Source organism: Odontesthes bonariensis, chromosome 24, assembly GCF_027942865.1.
Source record: "Odontesthes bonariensis isolate fOdoBon6 chromosome 24, fOdoBon6.hap1, whole genome shotgun sequence".
NCBI lineage: Eukaryota > Metazoa > Chordata > Actinopteri > Atheriniformes > Atherinopsidae > Odontesthes > Odontesthes bonariensis.
Genome location: NC_134529.1, coordinates 11,509,909 through 11,537,763, shown reverse-complemented (window position 1 = coordinate 11,537,763; position 27,855 = coordinate 11,509,909). Strand labels below are relative to the sequence as shown.

At 39.6% G+C, this 27,855-nt stretch overlaps 1 protein-coding gene across 1 annotated transcript; it reads left to right on the top strand.

Moving 5' to 3' along the window:
• The first annotated feature begins 204 nt into the window (after window positions 1-204).
• lin28b (lin-28 homolog B (C. elegans)) lies at window positions 205-26,340 on the top strand. Its single transcript, XM_075459800.1, has 4 exons — window positions 205-232; window positions 7,318-7,508; window positions 17,199-17,386; window positions 20,283-26,340. The coding sequence occupies exons 1-4, from the start codon at window positions 205-207 to the stop codon at window positions 20,593-20,595; spliced, it is 720 nt and encodes a 239-aa protein (XP_075315915.1). The 3' UTR covers window positions 20,596-26,340.
• The last annotated feature ends 1,515 nt before the right edge of the window (window positions 26,341-27,855 follow it).

The following is a 27,855-nucleotide window of genomic DNA, read 5'->3' as shown; positions in this document are numbered from 1 at the left end:
ATTCATCCATGGAAAATCTCTTTGATTCCAGTCGGTCATTTGGCCTCATGCGCCACGCAGGTTAAAGTCCTAAACATGTAATTCGAACTGGAGCGTCGGCAGAGCTGAAGTCCAGCAGGACGGCTGATCTCTCTACAACTGGGACACATTTAGGAGAAACTTGCGCTCTGCCTCTGCCATCTTCATTCACGGAGAAAAGGGACGATGTCCTCCCCCTCTCCTGCCTCTACAGGTGAGTCCCCAGAAATAGACTTCTCTGGCCAACATGAACTCTTTCCTCTCCCTTACTTCCGACCGCAGAGAAAGTCCCGCATGTGTGTTATGCTTTCCTCATTACTGCAGTTCGTTGACCTAAACTGACCGATGTTTAATGCCCAAAGCTGATTTTATTCTCTTATTTATTTATTTGTTTTGCAATTATAACACAGTTGAAAGACTTTAAAGCCTCGCGCATATGCATAAGAGGAGGCCAAACATTTCCAGGAGCTTTACATCGGATCTAAACTGCAAGTCTTGACAAAGAAGTACTTCAAATTAATCTAAAAAGCAAAAACGAAACACTGCAGTCACAACACGGTGTCCATGGATCATTTTGAAATAATTCAAAGAATAGAATTTCATATTGAGGCGATCTTTGTTAAAGAAATCCGTCGATCATTAGCCTAGTCTGTAGCCCCCCCCAGGACCCACATTCGTGTGATCAGTAATTGGTGTGAAAACCTCAAAAGGTGAGATGAACCCATTGGCAAAAGTAAACATACTGACCAGCCGAAGCCCAGCAGAAAAATGCAACGAAAAAAATAACCAAACGGTGAGCAGAAGTGCTGGAAGCAGACTTTTTGGTGACATTGTGCGCATTTTTTTTTTTTTTTTTACTTCTTGTGGTGCATCAGTGGTAGAGGCGCTTCTACTCCTACCGCCTACCCCTCTGTGACGTCACCGATATTTCATTCAGATATTTGCAGCCTGTTTGACTCGCTGCTGCAGGAGGCTTCGCGTCCGAATGGAAAAAACGGCCACCGCAACTTGATTGACGCCTCAAAAAGTCTATTTGAGGGTTTTTCTTTCTTATTTGTGCCCACCTGAAACCAAAGTGGAGCACTGATCTGCAGGGATCCAGTTTGAAAATATGTCCATACATGATAGATATGCATTGGATTGAAGTCCAAGTTAAAAACATCGACGCAAATAACAAAAACGAAATCTAACCCTGCGTCTTTACCGCATGTTCATGAAGCAGAGCGACAAAAGGAAGAAAAGTAGAAACAAGTTTTTGAAGTTATTGAGCTATATATATATGTATATTTGTGATATGTACACACATGACATGCGCCAACTTTTTTGAGCTGTGTATAATTTTTTTTTCGTTGAGTCTAAATGTTTTTTAACGAAATCTATGAACTATCACTGAGGAAAAACTTTGATATCAAGCAAAAAGCACCCGTTTGTGTTCTGTTACAGAGAGAGAAAGACAAAAACATCCAAAAAATGTGACCTAAACTTTTACACAGTGAGAAATGACACGTTTTGACTAAGTGAACGACTAAATGTGCAAATGTAACTCATTTTGCTTTGGAAAAAAAGTTCACTTGCCTATAATCTGTAAATTAGATGAATGAATGAATAAAAATAAATAAATGAAGAGAAAATGATCTGATTGGCCAGCACTGTTTACACTTCCTTGTAAAAAGTATTGGAAAGTTAAGGATTGGTAGCTGGAATGCATGAAGTAAACGACAAAACACAACCCCCTCTCAAAAAAAAAAAAAAAAGGAGAAAAGAGACACGGGCTCAATGAACCCTTTGAACTGCATTGACAGCAGCACAGTAAAGGCACATTTCCTCCGGGAGTCTACATGGTGAGGAGTGGGGGTTGGGTGGGGTTAGTTGGGGTGATGGAGTGCAAAGTTTGCTCAGAAAGTTGGTATTCAAACAACTCAGGAATCTGGCTTTGTTCATCAGGTGCTCATAAATATTAGATCCACAACTAAAATTCTTTGTGTGTGCACTGAGAGCAAAACAAAAAAAGTTTCCTTCTTTAATGCTCCTGATGCATGGAATGCGTTTCAGTCAGCCTACGAACCTCTTTCCACACTCTCAGAGGTGTTTTCAGAACTACCCTGATGGAAACCTTTTGCTGTTTTATCTCTGGAAAAGGCATTTGTTGGTTTTAGTTGGTATGGCCCATCCTCTTGTTTTTTGTTTGCCTCTTGTGTCATTTTTTATTGTATCAATATCAGAGTGTTTATGCTAAACCTTTATTTAAAATTAGTTTTATGCTTACACCTTGACAGAACTCCATGAGATCATGTACCTCAGTGGGACCTTCCTGCATAAATGAGAGAAATAAAATTAAACAAATATTACACAGAATTGTTTTAGTTTTTTTTTTTTTAAATACATTTCTTTCAGATTAACTTCATTCTGCGCCGCTGAGCTGACTTCCCTGACAGAACTTTTTGCTTGAAAAAAAACCTCAAGTGTCCGAAGCAGCTTTGATTTCACACAGAGATAATAATAAAAAATGTTTATTGTTATTTTAAAGCCGTACATAAAACCACAGACCTCTGCAATTTAGATAGTTTTAAAGGAATATTTGCATCTTTTTTATAATTTCATAGAACACTGATTCCCATCTGGTATAAATGAGTTGAATTCACAGGGTTTAATTGAGTGTTTGGTTGGTGGTGAAAACACAAAGAATGACATTTACACTAAGTCCACGTCCACATCATATTCTGGTTTGTAAAACTTGTTAATGTTAATAAACTAAAATGCAAAGTCTGACATAGAGGCATGTTAGCACAAAAAGGTGTGGAGATCGGGGTTTGTTTGTTTGATATCTCATGAAGGCTTTTTTTTTGTATTTAATGCATTTAACAAAAGTTTAAATAAAATCTTCCTAGAAATGACATCAACGCTAGTTCACATAAAAAACAAATAAAAGGATCACCAACTTTTAAAAATAGACCAACTGTTTGTGTTGCTGCAACTTATCATACAACTTTACATCAAAAAGTGCCTGACTTTGAATGATTTTGATGTGGCGCATTAAGCTGAGCTGGTCGCAATCAGAAAAGTAGAATGAAGACTGATGTCAGGATGAAGCAAGTTTATAAAGTGGCTTTGTAGCCAATAAAAGATACTTACGGTATTACATTTTTAAAAGTGTTTTATTGGGCGTTAAGGACTCACAATTCTTGACGGTTATGTCAGAAAAAATGGTGTCGCTCACATCCAGCAAAGCTGCAACCAAATGCTGTTCTTTTTTTTTTAGTTTAAGAAAAGTAAAAAAAAGAAGAATGTGAAGTTAGAAGACACAAGATTAAGGAAAAATCTTAAAGATTTTAAAGATTAACACAAAAGAAGCAGAAGCATGATTCAGACACGGTTAATTAGGATTTCATTTTAACGACGAAGACAACTGTAGATAAAGGTGTTTTTTTTTTTGTTCAGTTTGGATGCAGATCAGCACATAATCATCACGTGAGCTCATTATGGGAAAACATTTTTACACAATCAAAAGAGGAAATGGACCGGTCCTCCTATCGAACCAAGTCTGCCACGTATCTACAACGTAGAATACGCCTCGCTTCTAAAGTTTTGTTGATTATAAAAGAAAAACTGGTCACATTCGCAGTTCACGCTTAACATCTTGCAGTAAAAGCTGTTCTTGTTTTTATCGGCTGTTCTGATCATCACAAAGAGACCTGCAGACAACACAAGTCCAGAAACAATCCTGTTGCATGAACGCAGTTGAAAACCGTGACTTGTGGTGGTGGTAACTGAAGGAAAGAATAAACGCAGGATTCGATGTTCACCTTCATGACACCTGACCGAGCTTGTGCTGCATAGAGGAGCTTTTTCTGCAATCACACATGGAAAGCTGTTTTCTTCTCTTTCTTTTTGATTTGATTCACAGCTTAAAAAAGGAGAGTAGATTTTTTTCTTTTCTATGTAATTCTCCTTTATTAGGAAGCGCTTGAAATTATTTAGAAAATGTGGGATTCTGTAATGTGAAGCCAAAGAGAAACGTAGCTAGACTGCGACTTTGTGTTGATTTTGATTACGGAGTAAAAGAAACTTTATAATCCGCAGAAAAAACTTTACTGAAGGAAAATGTCAGCGGATGTTTCAGGAAATATTTTCAGGGACTAAAAAAAAAAGGACCTGATGTAGAAGTTTTGGTTCCTTAAAATCTCCACTGCTATCTGTGTTACTATTCAAAATGTCCCATGTTACTAAAACAGGAAGAGCCGAGCACCCCGTCTCGGAATTACTCCCTGTGATTCATTTGCACACGTCAGTGACTTTCACTGCCTTGATTTCCACTGACTCGCCCTAATCAGAAAGGTCCTGTCAGGATATGAGTGAGTGGATAACATCTGACACTGGTATCCAATCCTGTGACCCAAAGCGTAATTCTGTGGCGACTGTGGAGGCCTCCACTCCAAGCATCTTCAAAAACAGGCCTTTGCGCGGGGGCTGGGATGGATTGGATTGGGGGTAGGGGCAAAGCCTGTGAATTCCGGAGGGTGGGCTCTTCTGCGTTGGTGGGAGGAGATAGACTTGTTGTTGTTTCATTCCTCCGATGTGTTTTTCCTCTTTCTCCTCAACCGGGAATAACCCCTTGAGAAATGTGCCACCAGGGTTAGGTGCGAGATAAGACGAGCAGTTTCTGTTTTTCTGCCTTGTTGTTGTCCAGTTGCTCCGCGGCCTTGAGACATCCCAGCGATTCCTCTCTGCGGCGTTCTGTGAATGAAGGCGTAAAACAAGCCCCAAAAACCTTCTCGTGCAGTTCAAACATGTGCAAAGCTGACGAGGAAAAATGCCTCTTTGTGTAAAGTTAATGACTGCATCGCGTTGAAATAATACTGGCCTTTATACTGACCATACAGCCTTTGTGTGGAACCAAACTATTTTACAGACTTCTTCACAAGTTCCCATTTGCTGCATCTTCTTTTCTTTTGCGATGCAGAAAGAAAAAAAAAGAAGAAGAAGAAATCAAACATCTCTGGCTGATGCTCATGCTTCAAACTCGATCCGACGTCTAATTTTTCAAAGCTTTGTAGACAATCAGTTTAAGTGACTCAATCCAAAGAGCTGCTATTCTGATGTCAAGTGAGGATCACAACTGACAGTTTTCAGGTTTGTTTTCCAGGGCTTTCCACTCACATTCCAAAGCTGTGAGTTCAGCTCTCCTCTGGTGCCCACTAGGATGCTGGGAGGTTACTGGCTGTGTGTTATAGGAACATGAGCTCAGAGACATGTCCGTGCTTTGTTTTACATAATTCATAAGTTCTAGTTTTAGCTTCAGGTAAAAGGGGACTTGGGTTTCTGAGCATGGCTGTGCGTTATTTCTGTGCCAGAGGCACACAGATGAGATTTAAATCAGACTGTAGAAAAAGTTCTGGAGTTAGATGGACAAGACAAAGACAGACAAAGGTTGTGTCCCTGTGTCTTATTGGAATTGGGGTTTTTACTTTTGCAACTGGTCAAGCAACCTTATCTTCGCCCTAATGTAGTGTTTGTGTCTTTTCTTTTCTTTTCATTGTTCTTTGTTTTTGTAAGAATTCTTTTTTTGGATGAATGATGTGGAAAAAAAAACAACCTGAGATCTGTTTTGGGGAAGGGGTTCTATGGGGAGCACATTTCGGTAGTTGCAGCAGCTGAATTTTTCTTGCCTTATCAAGAACACATGGACTGAAAACTAACATGTAGTTAAGCACACACACACACACATATATATATATATATATATATATATATATGGCTTAAGAAACACAATACAACAGCCCATTCAAGACACGCATGTTGACAAAACAGAGGGGGAATCTTTTAAAAAAACAGCCTCACTACTTCTGTGGGTCAATCACTGCTGTGCCTGTAGGTGTTTAACATCATCCCATGCTTTTGTTGCTAATTGCAAGATTCATTATTCCCTTGTTTTTTTCTGTGTTTTTGCTGTTGCCATGGACACCCAATTATCCCACAGGATTCATTAAAGCGTAATTTAATCCCATCTAATCATCTAATCTAATCTCGGTGCATAATAGCTTTATGTGACCACACCAGCCCCTTATGATTCAGAACCTCCACGAAACACGCTGCAAGCTGCACATCGCGGAGCCAGTCGTGCTGTGAATGTTAGGCGACTATTTTTCTCATCACACAACCGCGATGGATGCTGCCGATGGTGCGAGTTCAGCTTCGCCCATCCCTACAGTCTTTGGGGCAAGAAATTAGCAGCAAGAAAGCATGTAATTGACAAAGTCACGTGCTCCCACTACGGGAACGGGCACAGCCAGCACGAGAGCGAATGAGAGCGAAGGAGGGAAAGAGGGGGGAGAGCTGCACAGAGGTGGTGTGAGTGAGGAAGGGATCGAAGGGAAGAGAGAAAGACATGACAAAAATATCAAAAGGCAGAAAGCACGCCGTACCATGCGAGCGAAATTGGTGAGCGATGGGCTCGAGGATGTCGGATTAATGGTGACTACCGCAGCCCGTTTTCACAGAGGAAGCTACTCTATCGCAACTTGGGCGCAGAGGGTCCGCGGGGAAACATGGCCGAAGGTTATTCTGCAAATATTTTCTATTTTCTGCTCTTAGTTTGTCTTTTCCCCCCCCCTTCCCAATCTGCTCGCGCGAGAAGGGAGGAGAGGCAAGGTGCAACGTGATTATTGTTCCAAACCTCAGCAAAAAAAAAAAAAAGAAAACCCTCCGAACTGAACCGCCCCTTGCCGAGCACCGTGTCTAACCGTGTTTGGTTGCATTAAGATAACGCGCATTGTTACAACGTAGCTTTAATGCGATTGGGCTCAGTGTTAAAGCTCGAGGAACCATGTGTACACCTGCCTTTTTCCTGTAGCGGAGCAGGGCTGTGCATGCACGGCAAGAAAGAAAGAAAGAAAAAAACGAAACCCCCAAAAACCCTCCAACAACTTCCACCGACTGAGCGTGCCCGTGCACGAAGCAGAGTCACTCATCTGTCATGGAGTACCAACTTTTTGGGGGGATTGTTTGCGGTTGCTGCACACCGGGTCACAGCGCCACGCGCCCCTCGCTCGCCCCTACGGTGTCGATAATAGTATAGGAAATTTCTACCGGCCGTGAACTTCGCATTGCAAGTGGAGGGGATTCCCCTCGCGCTTTTGGAGAAGTTTTTCTTTTTTCTTTCTGTGCAACAGAGCTCATTAAACTTATATAAATCGGTGTGCGCGCAGGGAAGTGTCTCTGCTGTGTTGTGTGTGTATCAGCCGTTAAAAAAAAAAAAAAAAAGCCGCCCTTACTCGCTGCTTTTCTGCTCGCTGGTTTCAGGAGGGCCGGGTAAAGGTGGCGGAGAAGACCCCGCCAAGTCCAGCGAGCAGGGGGACAGGACGAGACCGCAGATCCTGTCGGGATCGGGCTTCTGCAAATGGTTCAACCTCCGGATGGGCTTTGGATTTATCTCAATGACCAACAGCGAAGGAAGCCCCGTCGACCCCCCTCTGGATGTTTTCGTCCACCAAGTAAGTCCCCCCCCCCTAAAAAAAAAAAAAAAAAAAAAAAAAACACAAGCCACCCTGAGGAATAAACATCTGCTCTGCAATGGTCGCCCTCATTCAGATTCGTCTTTTTTTTTCTTCTTTTTTTTTAAAGCGTGGAGAGGCGACGAGTTATCAATTCGTTTTATTCCCTCTGCCAAAAAAAAAAAAAAAAAACTCGAAGCATTAATTCAGATCTCATTTTGATACCCGCGGGCCCCTTTATTTCTCCTCAGGGAGCCAGTCGGTTGATACATTTGGACCATCCGGATGTGTTGCGTTGCCCAACACGTTGCTGTGTAATCACACGTTGTCCACGGGCTTGAGAAAACACGTTAAGTTTCCTCTTTGGGCCACATGCGATCAGCTCTCCCCTCCCTTGCTTCCCTCTGCCCCGCACAGGGAAGGGAAGAAGTGTTGTGTGTCTATGACACGCTTAGTTTCACAATTGGCCCTAATGGACAGCAGAGCCTGCTTGATATCCAGCCAGCTAAACATGTCTGCAAGCGTGTTTTTAAACAAACGAAAAAAAACGAGTCTGACTTCGTACGCTGACTCTGGCTCGCTGCTGTTTGTTTTGTGTGCTTAACGTGCAGTTTGTGGAAAGGCAGCTTCTTCCTACGTGTAGCCAGGCCTGCCTGCCTGCCTGCCTTCCACCACATGTACTCTTGATTTATTGTTGCATGGGGTTCATTTCAGAGGCCTTGTTTTCGACTTCTTTCTCGGCAAACAAAGAGCAGCCAGGTCCTCCCTTCCCTCAGCTTCCCTGCTCCCCAGTTTAATTCGCCTCCTTTTTACGGTCTTGTAAAGTGGTTTTAAAATGAGGAGCGAGCGAGGATGAGGAGAGGCATTTTCGCCATTTCATTTGACACCCTCCCCATGTCTTTATTCTGGTGCTTAGGGGATGCTGTGCTGAACTGGGGGTAAGATGTTAGCAGTGATTTTTGTGTGTGTGTGTGGGTTATTTCATCCAATTATTTTTTGCCAGGTATATGAGGAGTTTTGACAAATATATGCATTTTATCCTCACATGGACAACCTACTTAAGTTCATTTTTGCACAACTTTAGGGGATATCCTTCATGGGAGACGTATATATCCACAAGTGTAGCCTTAGTCTGGCATGTTTTGCCCGAAGAAAAATACAATTTCTTTTTTTTTTTTGTCTGTTTCTGTGTTGAACTCCATTTTAATGCTGCCAATGATGTGCTGGGTTGAAATCTATTTCAGACTGTCCTGAACATGAGATCTGTAATGTACACTCCTCAATCCTCACAATGATACAGATGATGGTTTTTGGTTAGTTTAATGCTGAAAGGTGGCGGAAATGGGCCATCCACAATTCTCCAGTGACCTTGAACAAGTTTTGACATTTTGAGTGAAAAGTAAACGATGACCTGTGCTCTGTATTGTCAGGGCACCATGTGCATAAGATCTTTTGCTCCATCTTTTGCTCCAACCTTAAAACGTGCATTTGCCAAATTCACCTTAAATCTAAATGTAATCTTTGCACACCAGATTGCTTCCGTCAGTGTTCGTCTGTTCCTGTGTGATTACTGTTATTATCAGAGATGCACCAGCATGCACCAGCATGCAAGCAGCAACTGTCAGATAAATGTAGTTATGTAAAAACAAGTTTTCCACTCTTGAATATATTGATTTCAAAGTAGTAGGTGTACACTCAAGCACCTGCAGATTTGCACATATATGCAGGACATGAGTAGAAACACTCAGCTGCTTAGTTTACAGGTCTGATCAAGTGCGTATGAAATGGCAAATTTAAGTTTTTTTTTTTTTTGTCAGCCTACACACCTGGATGCAGCTCTTTAATGCCAAGCTGAGATTCAGGAAAGTGCATCACTGCGGCACTGCATTATCAGTTTTGATTGATCCGTTCCCATCGTTACTCCCATCAACTGAAGGCTCTGCATCCATCCACATACTCCAGGCTCCTGTATTCTCTGCTCTCTGAAAACTGATGTTTTAGAGGTGGATCAGGACAGCAAGAGGAAAGGAAGTTCTGGGAAACAGTCTGAAGAGCCAGTATGAGTTAAATAAGCCTGAATCAGCAGGTTATTGTAGGATTGCGTGTACGTGCATGTGTGCATCTCATCTTTTCCCCCTAAAAATAAATAAATATATATAAGGTAGCCATTTGTCATTTTAACGCTTAAAAAAAAAAAGTTAAACACTGCAAAGGTGGGATGTTTTGTTATGTAAAAAAAATTTGAATTCGTAGAGCTTGAAAGGTTTAGTCTTAGTATTTAGATAAGAATAATAGGGAGAAAAAATGTTGTTGTAAGAAGTGTCAGTTCTGCTCTTTTTTTTTTCTTTTTTTCCCCTAAATACGTCTTGTTGCATTACTAGCATTTCCATCCATGTGTTTGCAGTAATGTAGCTGTCATTTTAGCACAAAAAGAAAACTACATGGATTCATGAGCACATCATACTGAATGTAAAACAGCCAATTTCTTTGCAAGGATTCTGATACACTCTCATTAGTCAGTCAGTCATTTTCTCTGGCTGCTCCTCCCTCCATGTCTCTTCTGCCAGAAGCCCCAAGCTATTTGGATGATATTTCCAGGTGCAGGGGAAATGTTCAGATTTGGGTAAATTGAATTGAAATATGTCAGTTTATGTTCTAAGCTTCAAAAACATCTGACATTTATATTTGGGCAAAAGTCTGGAAGTGGAAATCTTTCTGTTAGGATTGAAATATTTCATATGTGTAGCATGCTAGCAAGGAGACCTACTCAAAAAGAAGCCTGCTATTTTATAAGGAGAGATTCCAGCTCAACGCAGGGGTCATGCAATATTTTTTTTTGCTCTCAATGAATGTAAAGAAAAAGGAAGCAGTGGACCCTCTATGCATGAGAGAAAGAGGTAAGAACTGTGGGGAGGGAAGAGGGAGCGTGAGGACAGGAGGAAGGGGGAGAGAGGAGGAGTTTCCTCAGGAGAGGGAAAGAGGAGGGATGTGGGAAAAATACGTGTGGGTGAGGGGTGGTTGGGCTGGGTTGGGGAGGGAGGGAGGGAGGGTGCTAGTGGTGGTCGAGGAGGAAAAACATGAGTGAGAAGTTGAAAAAAGAGAAGCGGGAGGTAAAAAGGGAGGGTGAGTGAGGGTCCCTGCCCGACCACAAGTTCTCTTCCTGGGAGGCCTCCTCATCTGCGCTCCCATCTGATCACTTCCTTTTGGAAGGCGAGAGGGTAATTAAGCATCTTCACTTCCTGATACCTCTCTGCTTTGTCATTCTACTAACAGGCTTTTTCATTATCTTTGTCAACCCCCTTCTCTACCTGGGCTGAGGGTTTTTTCCCCTCTGTGTGTGTTGGTTCTTGCTGGCACATGAGGGGTGTTTTGTCCCTGGGCATTTTTAAAAGAGGAAAGAAAAAAAAAAAAGGAATTTCTTTAAAGACAAAAAGGCAGGAGGGTTGGATGGGGTTTGTGGTGGGGGGCTGCTTGCCTTTTGTCGGTAATCAGTTTGAAATGTTGAACAGTTTGCTGCTGTTATTCTCCTGAATCCCCCTGAGCATGTGTTCAATTTATGGAGCCCCTATGAGTGTGTGTGTGAGTGTCTTACGTTCTGCTTTCAGCCACCAGGTTGTTGATGTCTACATGCAAACCTTTTGTAAGATATTTTAGGTTCCGAGTGTATGCACGTGCACGTTTCGAGAGTGTGTGTGTTTTGTGTATTGAGGTTAAAGTGGGCCCCTAGTGAGATTAACCTCTGGTCCGTGTCACCGTTTGGCATGCAGGCCCCACCCATCTCCGCTTCCAGATAGCCAGTATCAGGCTTTGTGTCTCCTGCAGCCACACTGCTCCAGGCACCCACACCAACCACCAACACACACCCTACATCAGAAAAAGCGAGTGAAGAAGAAAGACTAGTCATGTGACTGCCTTTTAAGGAGCTGGCCACATACAGTGGAGATGATTTGTAATTGGAATGGTGGCAGACCACACTTAAAAGACAAAGAGAGAAGCTTGCTTTATTGTGTGGGTGAAAGTTTATTTATTTATTTATTTATTTTTGGGTACATTTCAACCTTTTTACATTCAGCCGATTTTAATAAGATAAAATCTATAAACGGACTAAAACTTTCAACATGGGTTTTTGTTGACACTGTTTGGCTTGTCTGGAGTATTCTGATTTGATACTGTTAAGATATGTATGATTATTGTTATTTTCATGATTGGGTAATTAGCAGAATATTTCTGTTATCTTTAAAATGTCAGAAAATCATTAAAAACACACACCCCAAGAACCCATTTTCTATTTAAGATACAAGATTAATTTTGGACCAAGAAATCCCCATATTTGCTATGCAGAATTTTGCTTCACTCAAAGTAATGAATGAATAAATAATCGGTCAACATTTAATTATTTTTTTTATTTCTAATGTCGCATGGATTTAAAAAAAAAAAGATTCATGCAAAAAAAAGAGAGTTCCTTAGAGGAAATGGCAATCGGCAAAGCATGTGTAAAAATCGTTTGGAGGAAGTTGATTTTCTGAGTATCTTAGATGTGTCACAATGAGGTAGAAACATAAATGATTTGGAAAAAAAAAAGGTAAAGTCATACCTTTTTCAAATAAGAAAACTTTGTTATTGCAAAGGCCCAAATAAATATCTGAAGATGTTCTCTTCAGTTGCAAAGAAAATGTCCAAAATCACTTGATCCTCTTTGATTACATTAATCTCCAGTTTATCTCTGTATACGTTCATATCCAAGTCGGTTTCCGAATGTAACCCACGTGTGCCTTGTTGGGCATCTATCATGTGGGTTTATGGGCAATTCAGTGACGAGACCTACCAAAAATAAAAAAAAGGTGATTCAACTAAAATAACAAGAAATAAAAAAAGAAGCTTTATTTAGGCAATGCCTGAAACTGAACTGGTTTGAAAAGATTTGGGTTAATCCTGTCACATTTTTAAATATATAAATGTGATTGAGCTCTGAGATAAATAACACTGTGTTTAAGGCGGCTATTATATGCATTTATCAATTGGGGAATAATGTTTTGGGGTGGCGAGTTGTGTGTCTGATTTTTGGATGGGTGCAGTTAGAAGTGGCTGTGGGTTTTATCACTGCTCACCTACCTGAGGTTCATTTCCCCTCTCATGCTGATAAATGTAGCTAGATGATCTACTGCTTCCTCCCCCAGATCAAATATTTGCTCTGGTCATAATCAGGGGTGTTGGATGTTGTTAATTTGAGGCAGGGGAAACATGAAGGCTTTAAAGTGTTTGATGGGGGTTGGGCAGGGTTCAGGGGTCAGGGCCACTAATGACAACGTGTTGAGGAGGGCTGGGGTGTCAGCGTCATGAGAGTGGCTCTGTTGGCAGTTTTCTCTGGTGTGCTTGTGAGTGTTTTCTTTCCTTCCCCTCTCTCTACTCTCTCGTCCTCGATCCTCTTCGGTTTATGTATGTAATGTTGAAATGTGTCCATCAGAGCTGATCTGCTCCACTTAGCCTTTCCTGTGTATAAAAAGCTACTTAATGGCTCCATACCACACGGTGACCGTCACTCCCCTCGCGCTCACCTCTACACGGTCTCTGTCCTTTTAATGCAGTGCACAGCACCTTGTGGACCACCTGATTTAAAGCATCTCGTAATTAGCCATTCCATAGCTGGTGGTCGCACGGAGAGAGGCTGTTGGAGGATGGTGGGTCTCCTCTCTGTTCATATTACAGCTTCCTGTATTGATTGCTGGGCCTGTTGATGACGAAGGCCGTCTGATGAAAAGGAAGGCTATTTCTATCCAGGATGTCAGAGTCCGTATTGATCGCTCGCTCCTTCCTACACATGCAGTCACACACATGCAGAGCTGTAGATAGATATTTATTCCTGGTAGGGAAGGTCGTAAGCAAACCAAACCTTTCAGGGTATGTTGGTATCAGTTTCTTGTTTTATTTTGTTTTTCTATGATCGCAGTAGCAGCTATTGGTTTAGAGATTAAGTGCAGAGTGGTCATCCACTAAGGTGGGGGGGGTTGCTGGGATGGTTTTGTACCACTGACCTCAGGATTTCTGCTGCTGACCTGAGGTTCCTGATCAAATGTGGGTTTTGTTCCCCTGCCCCCCTCTCAATGTCCAGCCACTGATCAGGGGTTGCTCCTCCATTGGAGCTGAACAGAATGCGCTTTAGGCTTTTCCACAAACCCCCACCTTTCTCCAGATTCCCTCTCATATCCACCATCCCCCCCCCCCTCTGTCTCTCATGTTCTCCTTGGCGTTCTCGCGTTCCCTCTCCACCCTCGTGCCCTTTCCTGACCTCTTTGGGTAACCTGAAACTTGTCAGGACACCCGCCAGGTCACTCTAGAGGACAGAACTCAAGTTACGGGTTCTGATTTGTTTAATTTATTTATTTATTGCTCACGCTGACAAATGCATACATCAGCTTTGAGGGCCACACACTCGCACATACTGAACTTTATGAAGTAAATGTTGAGATGGAATTGTTGCAAGTGCATGCTTCAGAACTTATCTGAGGCATGAACACGGGTATGATGCCACTTCCTACATGGCGGAGGTGTGTGTGTGTGTGTGTGTGTGTTTTCCTGCATTACTGCTGAACAAAAGGGGTTGTGTGGTTTCCTCACTGGTGCATTATGGGAATTGAGGGGTTTGGAGAGGGGGTAGAACACTGAGGCAAGCCACTCAACTTTGACCTGGAGAGGCAAGCTGCTTGAGAACCGAAGACATGAGAGGAAGAGGAAACACCTTTGTGCCACAGACCTGTTAATGATTATTCATCATTATTCAGAATGCATTGTCTTGTGGGGGATGGCCACAATTTTTTATTTTATTTTAATTTTTTGTTGTTGTTGCTTTCTACCGATTTCTTCAGAAAGAATTGCCTTCAGACATTTGGATGGTCTAATGATGTTAATATCAATTGGCATTTCAATTTGATTGACAAAGGTTCAGGGTGCTTCAGGTTTGCAGAAGCAACTTTCTGGTTTGTGGATGTTTTGGCAAGTTATTGATTATTGAATCTTTGAATTTTTTTTATCATTATTATTTGTTGCTGCATGGCTACTTGAGATTGATCCTTACCGGCTGCATAAAGCAACCAGCTCAGTTTGTGACTCACCCTACCGTCCCTTCTGTTTTCTTCCCTCTTGCATCTGTGGTACAAATTCATTCCTCTCTCTCATTTCCATTCCCTGGTCCTCTTCCATTCCTCAAAGCCAAATCCAATACCTGAATGCCCAAAATTGGATGAATCCTCCACCAGCAATCGACTTGATGCAAAGCGGCCTTGGCTGCAACTATCTGCAGCTGCAGAGGGAGAATCACCAGGGGGAGAATGAATGACGTTTGAACAAAATGACCTAAAATGTGTATAATTAACTATAATTGACTACGCTGTCTTATAAATTGAAATTCAACAATATTTAATTTTGAGGCCCATTCTGTGTCCCAGTTTCAGGCTAAACTGAAAACCTGTTTATCTTTTGATTTATTCTTACTACATTTAAAGTGTTAGAATTTCAGGGCATTTAAAAAAAAAAAAAAGGTTTATTGTTTCTTTGCACTTGTGTGAAATCTATGAAGTGACATTTTAATTTGAAATAATTCATAGCTGATTATGTTAAGTTACTTGGTAGTTTGTAAGTCATGTTCTGAAAATCGAAAAATTTCACTACTTAAAAATAATGAAATTAAAGTTTTATTTGTATTTTTCCTTGTTAGAGTTTCTCTTAACTGTTAATTAACCGTTAATTAATTTATTAATGCAGTCCCCAAATACAGCAATCAAAAAGAAATGACACTAACCTTTTCTCTAGTTTAAAATAATTTTTTTAAAAAGGTTTTATGTATTCAATTCCTCTCTGTGTCTAAAAGTTATTTCTATAAAAAGGTTGCAAGTGAAGTTAATCCTCTGAATTATTATTAACGATATTTTCAAAACTTGATTGTATGAAAGAGTTCTTTTCAAAATCATCTAAAATGGAAGTTGAAGCTGTATTGTTTAATTTATACGATTTATCCAGATTATATGCTCTGTTAATTTGGAAAGTTCTGACATAGTTAACGTCATTTTATTTGATTTTAAAACATTTAGCATGAGACTGTTTTGATAGTGTCCATCTCTACTAGTGTCTGGAAATGTGAAGACGATTAATTTTTATTCCTTGTTGCTACTTTGTTGCTGCTAGTTTTCTTTTTTCTTTTTTTTCTTATAAAAACTAATTTGGAAGACCATACGGTGTCCTCAAGGAACACTTTAACAGACTTGTTTTCCAGAAGAGAGTATTATTGGTTTGTAATTAATCTTCTCGATCTCTCCTCACTGTTGGATGCATTGACTTCTTTTCTTTCTTGTTCGTTTATGTCTACAAAGCTCTTATAGGGCACCTTTAGCCTCCTGTAACTGCAGCAGATTCAGGGGGAAAAAAAGTGCTGCCGAGTACATTATATCTCCTTCCTCTATAGTTCCGAGTTTGATTTACTTGTGTAATTATTTTTCTCTTCTTTTGTTGCCCACACATCTGTCTCCACAGCATCCCTGTTTTTACAGATAGCGCGTGTGTTATTTATAGATCTTGATGTATGGCGAGTTGTAGGTTTGCTCTGCATGCTGCACGCGCGTGTGGGTGTGTATTTACCTATACTGAGATCTGCAGGGCTCACTGCGATTCATGAAGGTCACGGGTGCAGTGCCTAACAGCAGTCTGTTCTGTTGCGATCAACAAGACATAAATCATTGTCCAGTGGTGGTGTAGTAACTAAATCAATAAATCCGATCATGTAGATAAGATGGATGGTGGATGTGTTGAAGGAAAATGATTGCATGGCTGCAGCACCCTTTTTCTTTGGCCATGCAGAGAGAATAGGAAGTGGTGTCTCTGCAGAAGTAGATAAAGAGAGTATATCAAGGACACTCTGTGTGATAAGTCTCTCTGTACAAACTGTCATGGCAGTTAGTAAAAAAACACTCCACATCCTTCCACCATGTTCAAAATGAAGTCGGTCTTTCTGCGTTCATTGTGTGTTACTGGATGTTGTTTTCTGCATGCAGCAGCGCGAACAAGCTCCCCACAGTAAACCTCGCTGTGTTCATAAGTGTTGATGTTCCGTGAAAGTTACTTGGGTAAGGAAAGTGGTGGTTGGGGAGCTGTTTGTTCACAGATCTGCAATTATGTGTTGGATTCACCCCCGATGGACGTGGACTTGTATTACATTGATGCTAAGGGTTTAATGTTGTGGGGACACAAGATGAAGGTTTTTTGAAAAGTAGCATGTTTCTGCACAATCTGTTCCAGTTTGCTATAAAAGGTTAACAAAAAGAAAAAACACCTGAAAGAATCAGCAAAGGTGAAAAAGTAACCTGTTACCATTGTATATAAGCCCAGTTTAAACTGCTTTTTTGTTGTTTGTTATTGAACAACACATGGATATCAAAAAAATTTTAAATGACGCTGAAATAGTTTTTGCTGCTGCTATGTCACATTTAATTCTGCTCTTATAAAATCTTAACACATTTTTTTTTTTCAATTTGATGTTAAAATTGAGCTATTTTAATTGACCTCATCACAAACTGAACCCACACTTTTATCTTATTGTACACTGGGCATTATTTGATTTGAATACAGAACATTATGTATTGCATAAAGCTATAAGAATCTTCCCTCCTTTTAAATGGATAATTGTGCTTCCCCTCCCAACAGAGCAAACTGGTGATGGAGGGTTTCCGCAGCTTAAAGGAGGGTGAGCAGGTGGAGTTCACCTATAAGAAGTCCTCTAAGGGCCTGGAGTCCCTGCGGGTTACCGGACCTGGTGGAGGACCCTGTGCAGGCAGTGAGAGGAGACCTAAAGGGAAGGTCCCACTCCAGAAACGCAAACAAAAGGGAGACCGGTGAGTGTTATTTAGATTTTTAAATTGGTGGTGGGGGTAATTTGGTGCTGGCCTATGAGAGCATACACGCTATTTAAGAAAATCTGAATGTGTATGAGTGCTGCACTGTAGTAAAAGGAAACGTGTCATCTATGTACACCTCGCATCATTGAGCTATTTCTGAGTGGGCTAAGATTATAGATTAAATCTATTCAATCTGCCAGAGTACATGCCTGTTGCCATGGTTATTGTGCACCATAATACAAAATTGAATAGGGCACTTCTCCTGCCATAGCGGCTATTTTGAATCAATTTGCCAGGTTTTACATTACAGACCATATTAACACAGGGGTAGGTTGGACTTATATGCATCTGAATGCCGCAGTAGCTCAATCAATTGCTTTGTCCTCGGTGAAACCCTGAAGGGTGCTTTGCTAAAACCTGTCGGAGGCAGCCATATGGAGCTCCTTGAAAACACCTGGCGGTTAAAGCAGAGAAGGCTATGTTTGCCTTAATTAGATGTGCAACAAACCCTGCCAGGTAGAGCGGCATAAATGCTGCGGTAAGAATGCATCGCATTATTTCAAGGCCACATTTACATTAGAAAGTCCAGCCTTATATTGCTGCAGCACACCTGCCTAAGCGGAGCAGTAGCGTGCCGCCCACAGCGCTGCTCTTTTAAAATGTGAAAACAAAAGCTTTTGTTGGAAAGCAGGAAACATTATCTGAGAGAGAAGGCTCCCCTTATTGTTTTACAAAGCTGAATAATTCAGTTTATTTTGGATAATTGATCCAGTGTTAGGTCAAGTGTCTAACTTCAACCAAGGTGGTAACAAGGCGGTGTTGGATTCAGATTGGGCAGGTGGATGTGATGTCATCCGTCTTTGTGAGAGTGCTCGGTGTCTGCAGCTCCTTTGGCAGTCAGGCTGCTCTGCCCTCTGCTGGCCACTTTGCTACGAAGCCGACCCGGATCGGTGTGCAAAACTCAGTTTGTACAAATATCTGCAGACAGACATTTTGAGCGCAGTATATTTTCTTTGAAAAACAACAAATGAGCAGAAAAAAAGGGGTTTATCGCTACCTGTAGGGAAAGATGATCACTTAAAGACTTCTCTTGATTTGAGCAATAATGTGTAACCAGCTCGTTGCCCACCCAAAACTCTGAGCACTAAAGAAAATGCCAGAGAATGTGTTTTCATTATCATTATTTACAAATTGCTTCTCTCTGATTTGGCACATCATAATTCACAAATGTTTTAATCTGTCATGTCTTCATCAGGGTCACCAGAATAGTTAAACATATCAGTTATTCCATTAGGAATTCATTGATTTACTAAGACAATAACCTATTCAAAACAGTTTTTTGAATAATGCAATATTTATTTTTGGACTTACTGTCCAGTGCTTCAGAGCAAAAGTATATAAATTTGATATTGTTTCTTGCATAAGTCTTATTACCTGAAATTTATATCCTTTTTTGAACTTTCATTTTTGCATAAGTCTTATTTATTTTCAACCATTTTAATTGAATTGGCTATTAATAGGATATTAATTAGATTGGATATTAAACCGCTTTTCGGATTCAGATGCATGATCTGACGCTGAGTCCATACTATAGAAACGTTAAATCCCATAATTAATTAATTATTTTTATGGCAGTTGAAGAATTTGAAATGAAGTTAAGAATTGAATTTGATTGTGTATTTGTTTCGTTCTTTTGATAAGCACTTGCATCTATTTATTTTTTTTTGTCACAATTGCAGCTTTATTATTTGCTAGTTGTAAAGATCTGAATAATCTCTTAAACCCTCACTGAAAGTCTTTTTTCTTTTTTTTCTTCATATACTTAAGCACCTTCTCGTGACAACATTTTCTTATTCTTAAATATTATCATTATTGTAGAAAAGTACCAAAAAGAAAACACCCTACGTGCTTTTTGGATTTATAATAAACAGAAAATATGGCCCATTCACTGTTCTCTCTTTTTTTATTTAGTTTAGTCATTTTTATACTTGGTTATTCTGTTGGTGGATGCTACTGTACATGAAGATAATTAGAACCCTGGTGATTAAACCCTAACCTGCCATGATTGCTTTTCTTATTCAGTGGTTGCAATTTACAGACTGACTTTGATGCTTATTTCCTTGATTGGGTGATTATAAATCAACACGATGTGCTCCTTCCTCTTTCAGTCTATTCATAAAGACTGCTTATTTGCATAGAGTATATATTTCAATTTAAACCAAAATGAAACCACAGTGATGTGGTGTATCTGTATCTGACAAATTCATATAATAAAGGAAGTGCTTCACATGTTTCAGACTTAATCGCGCAAGATAGGAGACATTTAATTTTGGATATCAAAATAAGAATTAAAGAGCGTTTCAACAGCGACGTGCGTAGAGCATCAAACCTTTACAAAAGACGTGACAAGAAGGAGGAGGAGGGGCGGGGGGATAATGTAGTGTTTTGCTAAAGCAATTGTCAACATTGTGACAGGCTGGAATCTTTTTCCGTTTTGTATTCACATTTTCGAATTCTGCTCTTTGAGCACTTGTGCTTTCTGTCAAATGTAATAACTGCGTTTTATCATGTTGGAGTGTCTCATGTTTGATCCTGAGCAATTTCACATGTCATACTCCCATCTAGTGGTGAACTGTAGTTGGAGCAAGTATGTCAACTCCATCGTGCGGGTGTTTTATGTGGGTACTCCTTTTTTTTCATGGTTTTTGAGAATTAATATTCTCATCTAAAAAGTTAGGTTTTCTTACAAAGTTTTCTTAAATTTTAAACAAAGTCTTTGTCTTCTGTTTAGTGAAAGAAGGAAATGCTGTGATGAAGGTTTGTACTCATTTTTGCTTTTGTTGTTGCTGTAAAAATGTTTACATAATCATTTATGTCCCTCTGTGTTCTGCAGCTGTTATAACTGTGGAGGTCTGGATCACCATGCAAAGGAGTGTGGCCTGCCCCCCCAGCCAAAGAAATGCCACTACTGCCAGAGCATCACGCACATGGTGGCTCAGTGCCCCCATAAGGTGCTGGCGCCCGCCACAGGCTCTCAGGACCTACATGCGTCTACCTCGGCTTCCAGCCCAGGGACCGGGCCCCACCTCTGCCTCCCTGAGGAGGAGGAGCGCTCCAGCTCGTCTCCCCTGGAGGGCTCCTCCTCTTCGCCTGAGGAGCCCCACATACAGCGTGGGCCCCGGACGCAGAGGTGGAGGAAATCCTGAAAGCAGTCCCCAGAGGTGAACCCTTTCACTGCTTAACCTTTGTGTCTCTCTTCAATCAAAGTTACCTGAAGCCCCCCCTCCCCTCTCCTCCATCTACCTCACACCTGTGAAAAAAAATGGGAGATCCTTATTTCTTTACTTTGGTTTTGTTCATTTTTCTAACCCGCGCAGCTATGGCAACGATCAACGGGGTACGGACATTCGTGAATGTGTGTGACTGACTCGCAGTCGTCTGATGCAGCTATGGCAACCACCGCTGGAATGGTGACTGCAGGGAATAACTGTTTCTTGTTTCAATCTGTGCAGCTCGACGGTGAAAAAACGTGGTATGAGTCCAAGTTTGAGACTTTTTTTTTTTTCTTTGTTTTCCCCATTTGTTCCCCTTGGACCTAAGTGGTGGCCATATTGAATGCCTTTCCCCCCCTACTTATGTTGCTGATTTAAAGCCGCAAATTTATATTCAGTAGGCCTAATCATTCCAAATAATCATGACTGCATCTTCGTAGCACACACAGCAACTCATTTTAAGAAGCATTAGAGGAAGACTTTTAAGAGCTTGAGACCCTCTAAGTGATAATCCAGACCCGTAGGACCGTTAGCTTGGCTTCTAAAGATCTTTGGGGGAAACTTAGTGAATTCCAGGGGGGAATTTTTAAAAAGCCAGTGAGCTGCTAGAGTGCGTCCTCTATAATTTTGAAACACTCTTAACATACCTCTTCCATGACAGACTGGACCAACTGATTGTCAAAGTGCGAGCAAGTGCAAGACTAACAGAAAATGAAAGTGTGTGCCTGCACTGTGTGTGTTACGCATGGTCGAAAAGTAATCAAAACTGTCAGACTGGAACACGTCTTTTTCAGGTGCAAGTCACTGCTATCAACCCCTGTTTGCTATTATAATAGACACATCTTATATAAGACATCATGTAATCCATCTAGATCATAGTTAAGATTCGTAGTAATGAACTGATCATTAGACTTCAATTTTGGTTGTTGCATAATTAGTTGAAAGTAGTGATTAATATATATGTAAAGTTGCAAGATATAATTAAAATTCTATTAACTTTATGTAATACATAAATAAGGAATTAGCTCTGACATAGGTGCATAGCCCTGTTTACGTGCATGGGATACTTTATTTGTGTGTGAAGACTTTTGCTCTATTTAACTGTTTTCCTTCAAGACAAATCAACCTCTCCTAGAAAAGCTTACTCCACATCTTCTCATATTGATGAGTTCATAAACTCAGACACAGCACAAAAACTCCCCGTTTAGGTGTAGTATCAGACCATTCAGATATCAACATAGCTGCTTTACTTACGCGATACCTCACTAGTTCTTCCCTTGGGAAGTGAATGTCAAGGTGTTTGCTCTCCAAGCTCTGTTTTAGTTCAAACTAAACCACATTTTCCTCCTCCATCTGTGCCTACCATTTGTTGGTCAGCACCAGCCAGGTGATGCTCGCTCCTCTTTGGGATGAGATGACATTGCTGCTGATTCAGACTCACTAAAACAAGACGACAAAAAAAAAAAAAAAAAAAAAAAAAAAAAATCTATAGTTAGATAGATGGAGTGTGTCGCTTTTGGTATAACTTGAATCCCAAGCGTGGCTTTAGTGGCACTTATTTGAAACCTAACAACTCTTCTCTGACCATACTGAATGTGAAAAGAGCTCATCTGAAGCAGACTCCTCACAAAGTTCACGTCGGGTCGCTTTGGAGTTGTGTCTTAATGTTCTGACAAATCAAATAACTTTGTATGATTATATCAAAACGGCTTGTGCGTTTTTAATTTTTTTTTCATGTAAAGTTCCAAGTAGACAACCAACTTTTTTTTGGTATATTTCTATACCAAAGAGTTTGGCTTTATTTCTTGAAGGCATTTAAAGTTGCTGACGTGCTCGCTATCCTTGCTCTTTCAGAATAAGATGCACTTATTGTTGAAAGTGAAATGGTGTTTTCTTTTTTTCTTTTCTTTTTTTTAATGTACGGCTTTTTGAATGTGTGAGTGCATTAAAAAAGAAAAGAAAAACCTAATCTCAACAATGCAGCATGACAGAAAAAAAACTAAGTGAATGACCAAACCACAGAAGGAGCACAGCCCATGCTCAGATCTCTATGGAAACATCTTTTTGTATGATGTATTTTTACATTTTTACACACAATTCCTCTCAGGATGATTAACTGTTCTCAGGGAATTAACCAAAAAAAAGTGTATATTACTCTTTTGGGAATCATCCACTGACTGACTCGATAAACTCTGTAAAGCAATGGCGAGGAGCTGTATGTAACCAATTCATGTACTGTTATTAGCAACTACCTCTTGAGTTATACATAGTTGTGCGATTCTGTCTGTATTATTATTATATTTTCTTTTTGGATGAGCTGTATTGTTAACTCTAGGTCTGTATTATATACTGAGGTGTTGTGTGAGACGTTCCCTGGTGTTGCCACAGACTTCCTGGTCTTCCCAGATTTAATGACCTTTTTTTTTTTTTTTTTTTCCTTTTACAGCAAAACTCAATTTTTCCTTTCCTTTTTTTTTTTTTTTTTTTTTTTTTAAGTTTACAGCAAAAGCCTACCTCATATTAGCTATTTCTCCACAAGCTCTTTACCTCCTCCCAGTCCCTCTGCCCCTCCATGCAGTTGTTTGTTTATTAAATTGCCACTTGTCGCACTAGTGTCACGCAGCAATTTCAGCAAATCAGCCCTGAAGTGGCTCGTCATTTGTTACTCCACCATTTATAACCATCGAAATCCCTTTTGCAGCTTTGACACACATTTTAACAGCTCAGCGTCAAGGTGAAGTTTTTCTGCCAGCTGTGTGTTCCACAGAAAGAAAACACACAGCCAGTGAGTTTACCTCAGTTTGTTGAGCTAGCTATAGACATGTTAGAAAAGTATTCCGTACTTTATGGTCATGTGAACACAATTTGAAATTACATGGGCTGTTGTTTTGACTTTGTAAGTATTTTATCATAATCGTTTTTTGTAACCACTTGATATGATTCACCTAAGGTGAAGAAGAATAGGTTTGCACTCAAGCAAGGAGTGCCAATCTCTGTTTTAACTGTTTTAACTGTTACCAAAGAGATATCATCCTCTTTTTGGGCTTCATGGTAACGGCCTTTTTCGGCCATTTTTACAGCTTAAGATAATCAGAAGTTGTGTGGCCTGGAGATGATGCCCCTTCTTGGTGCAAACTACATTGGTAGCTTAGGAAGATATTTGTTAGAGCTACCTACCATGAAAATAATTTTGTATCAATGGTTATATTGCATATTTGACAGTCTGAAAAAAAAATGTTTATGAAGAAAAATGTCGTCATTACCTTCTACAAAACCAATTTAAGAGATTAAAAATCAATTTTGCATACGACTGCAGTATTACAGTTGGCACTTGACTGGCAGGGTCACTATATTTAGGTGGGCTTACTTTATGTCAATTATGAACAAAATACACAACCATAAAAAATAGTGATAGTATTATTAGCTTTTATATATATTTTTTCCCAATCCATGTAACTACTGATTGATTTGATTAATGTATTCTTCAGTGCTCGACATCGCCAAGAGAGAGATCCCGTTATTGTAAAGCTTATAAAGGCAACAACTAGTCAAACAAATTGCTTCAAATGTTAAATTTGACAGTAGCCATGAGGCAAAACAAGGCGAAATATCTTCAACGATGTGATAGAAAAATGTTATGAGTTATACTGATCTCTGAATGTACCAGTTGTCTCTCAGCTGAAGATGAAAGGAAACGTATTATCAGCTGTAGTTTCAAAATTAAAAAAAACATCAAAGATTGGTAAGAAATTTGAAAGATCCCAATCAAAATAAAATTTACCTGCTCTGGCATAATTTTATGCTTACAAGGAATATAATTTTTTTGGGATATGTCATTATTATTATTATTTTATTTATATATATACATATACAAAAAAACACCTGGTTTGAATAAATTAATTAATGAAGATTTGGCGATTCGTCAGAGCTGAAAAGGTCAGTTATGCTTTTATCTGTGTGGTTTTCCATTTTTTTTTTTGCCTCGGGTCCAAAAAGCTCAGTTGAAACTCGTATGTGTCCAAATGAAATGGCCGAAAGCTGTGAAAGTCTGTTCAGCATCTTGGGAAAAGAAACTTAATTTGTTTTTTGAGATGAAGAGTTGATTAGCATGTCTGCTTGTAAGGCTGCAGTATGGAAACCCGTTATTAACTGTTGAAAGCTCCTCGAAAGCTTTAAAAGATGAGCTGGTATATCTGTTGACTGGAGAACGCATTACAACTTCCTCATTTTTTTTTTTTTTTTTTTATCATTTGATACAGCCATTGTTTTTATTTTTTTTCCATTGTCTAATGTTTTTATTTTTTATACTCCTACCTTTGCTAAGCTAACAAAGTGCAAACTTTTCCATTGGATTATAGGGATGCCTTTCTCTGCTGTGATTGGTTGTCTTGTTGTCAGCTGACCCAAAGATGAATCCAGTCTAGAACCAGTCTAATGACATTTGCCGGGCCAATTCTACTATTTTACTTTCATACTTTTTGATTATCGGATTGTATTTTAACAATCATGCACTCTTTCAATAACCTGAACATGTCATGCAAGCATGTCATGACATTGATGTCAGCTAGCTCAAGTGGAGATGTTTATAAGGAGATGAGCTAAATGAGATGCCTTTGGAGAATAGTGGCACATGCTCATACAAAATATTCTGGCATATGTTGCTGGTTATTTTTTATAGAGCTCTTTATATATACCTTGCCAGTATCAGTACAATGTGTTCTTAATGTTTTCCTGACATGTCCAGCTTGGTTAAAGTGAGCCAGGCTTCCTGTTTTCTTGATGTTAAGGTAAAGTGAGCTGATATTTAAGCGTAGTTATGCATGGCAATTAAGTATATTTCCCAGAATGTTGAACTTAAGCTTTCAGCTTTGTGGAACTTTCTGAGATAATCTGGTCGAATTTTAAAGTATCTTTTTCAGCTTTTTCAGAAATGTCTAAGGAGGACAAAATGGAGATATACAGTTTAAAAAAAAACAAAAAAAGCAAACAAAAAAAAAACTTCTTTAGCTAATTTGGTGAGAATTAGATAAACAAATAGAATATAAAATAACTGAAGAAAACGTGTCAGCGGGGAATGAATTTTCCAGATGATAAAAGTAAAAATCGTACACACCCTGATCAAAAAGTGGTCCAAAAATGAGAAGTATTTGAATATTGCCTTTTGTATGACAAAAACGAAAAGCTGAATTATCTTTAACAGTAAATCAAGAGCCTTTGGAGACAGACAGAATGTACTATGCCATAATCCTAGGCAGGGAAACCTCAGCAGTCAGACTGAAGTTCACATACCTCAACTGTTTTGCCTTTGACAGCTGCTCTGTGCTTTGCCTTGACTGGAGAAACAATGTGCTGTAGAGTCCGATCATTTATCTTTATCCTTTTTTTTTTTTTTAAAGTCGTACCATAACATTGAACCTCTTAAGGACCTATAAATCCAACCAAGTGCAGATGCTTTCTTGTATTGATGAATAACCTCACATTTTCAATGTTTGCTTATGTTTTTACTTTACATTGTGGCCAGAGAGAGTCTTCTGTGTTCCCTTTCTCTGGAGCACAGAGCCAAGCACTGATTGCTTTTGAATGGGGGAAAATGTTCTTCTATGTGCATATCACTCATTATTTTAGCCTCAATATAAATGTACTGCCTTTTTTATTTCTGTGAATCCTGGATTGGATCGAAATATGTCTTAAATGTTTCACTTGATTGGAAAATAAACATATTATATTGGCTTTGAAGTATGTAGAATTTCTGCTTGATATTGAAATAGTTTGATGTTTGGGTAATATGTAATTCAGGAAAATTTCACCTTTGTAGACATTTGACATACATTTTTGCATTGCCAAACGTTTGTGGTTAAGGAGAATTCTGCATTTTTGGGCATCATGATCAGCTCATTAAATGTGCGAACTACAACTCAAATTTGTTTAAAAAAAAAAAAAAAAAAAAAATGTTATTCTGAAGGTCTGGCCAAAGTTTTGTATATCAAATCTGGTAACTTTGGGTCCTGATGGACATGAAACCATAATAACCCAAACATTTTTTGCAAACACTGCATTCATTTTTTGAATTTTCTGAGTAAAATACAGATTGGTTCAGCAAAGCAGTGCTGATGGCAGAGATGATTGGCGTTAAAATAAGCCATAAAAGCAGCGGCTCAGATGGTTCATGTAAGGATCATTTTCACCTTTTGAAGAGTCCTTATTTGTTTTGTTTTTTAGTATTTCCGCACCTGTAGAAGTTTCCATAATGGGTTTGACATGAAAAGATAAAATAAACTACACAAATTAAAAAAAAAAAACACATATACACAATATGTTTGAATACTCCAAAATGCATCTATAATAGAATCCAAATGCATTTGTTTCAATAAGAGACTAAAACATTAACCTATCTACAAAAAAAAGCACAGTATAAAAGATTAAGATTATTGTTAATTTTCTTATTTAAAAAAACAATGAAAATGAGCAGATTCTGGCTGAAAACACTTTGTTTGGTCATGACTTGCATCCCCCTTTGTTAAGTATTTTTGCTGCAGTTTATTAGCCTGGGAATTCCCATGCTGCCTTGCACGCGATTTCATTCTCACTGCAAGTTTGGGAACCAATCACAGAACGGGGGAGGGCAGGCAGGGCAGCAAGACGATGACGACGTCTATGCGCTACACCGAAGCTTGTAGAGTGTTAATCCAACATGGCAGCGGACATAACGTTACCGTTCCATGCAGCCTTAGAAGGTGTTTTAAGTAGCTTAGAGCGAAAGTTTACTTTTATTTTATTTATTTTTTCTTCTTCTTCCTAGTCGAATTTCTGTCGTCATCTGGTATAAGTGATACAATTGGCTATGAATCGTGCGCAAAGCAGCATGGGAAGAACCAGACGCCATTTGATAGACATTCGTAGCGCCCAATAAACGGCTCTAGGCATTCGTAAACCACGCCTCAAATACGAGAAAATGCACACCTAGTTCCCAGACCACCATCTCATCGAGATTGTGGACGCGTCAGCCAGGCTAGCAGTTAATAGGATTTGTGTCCATTCCTGTGGTTTCGATGCAATTTGATGGTTTCCTTAGCTTGGCAACTTCAAAGAAAAAAGAAAGAAATTGGCATTAATTAAATTGAACTTATTTTATTCTAATGAATTTGATTTTAATTTGATGGAAGTGCTTTTAAATGGTTTGTGATTAGGTACTAT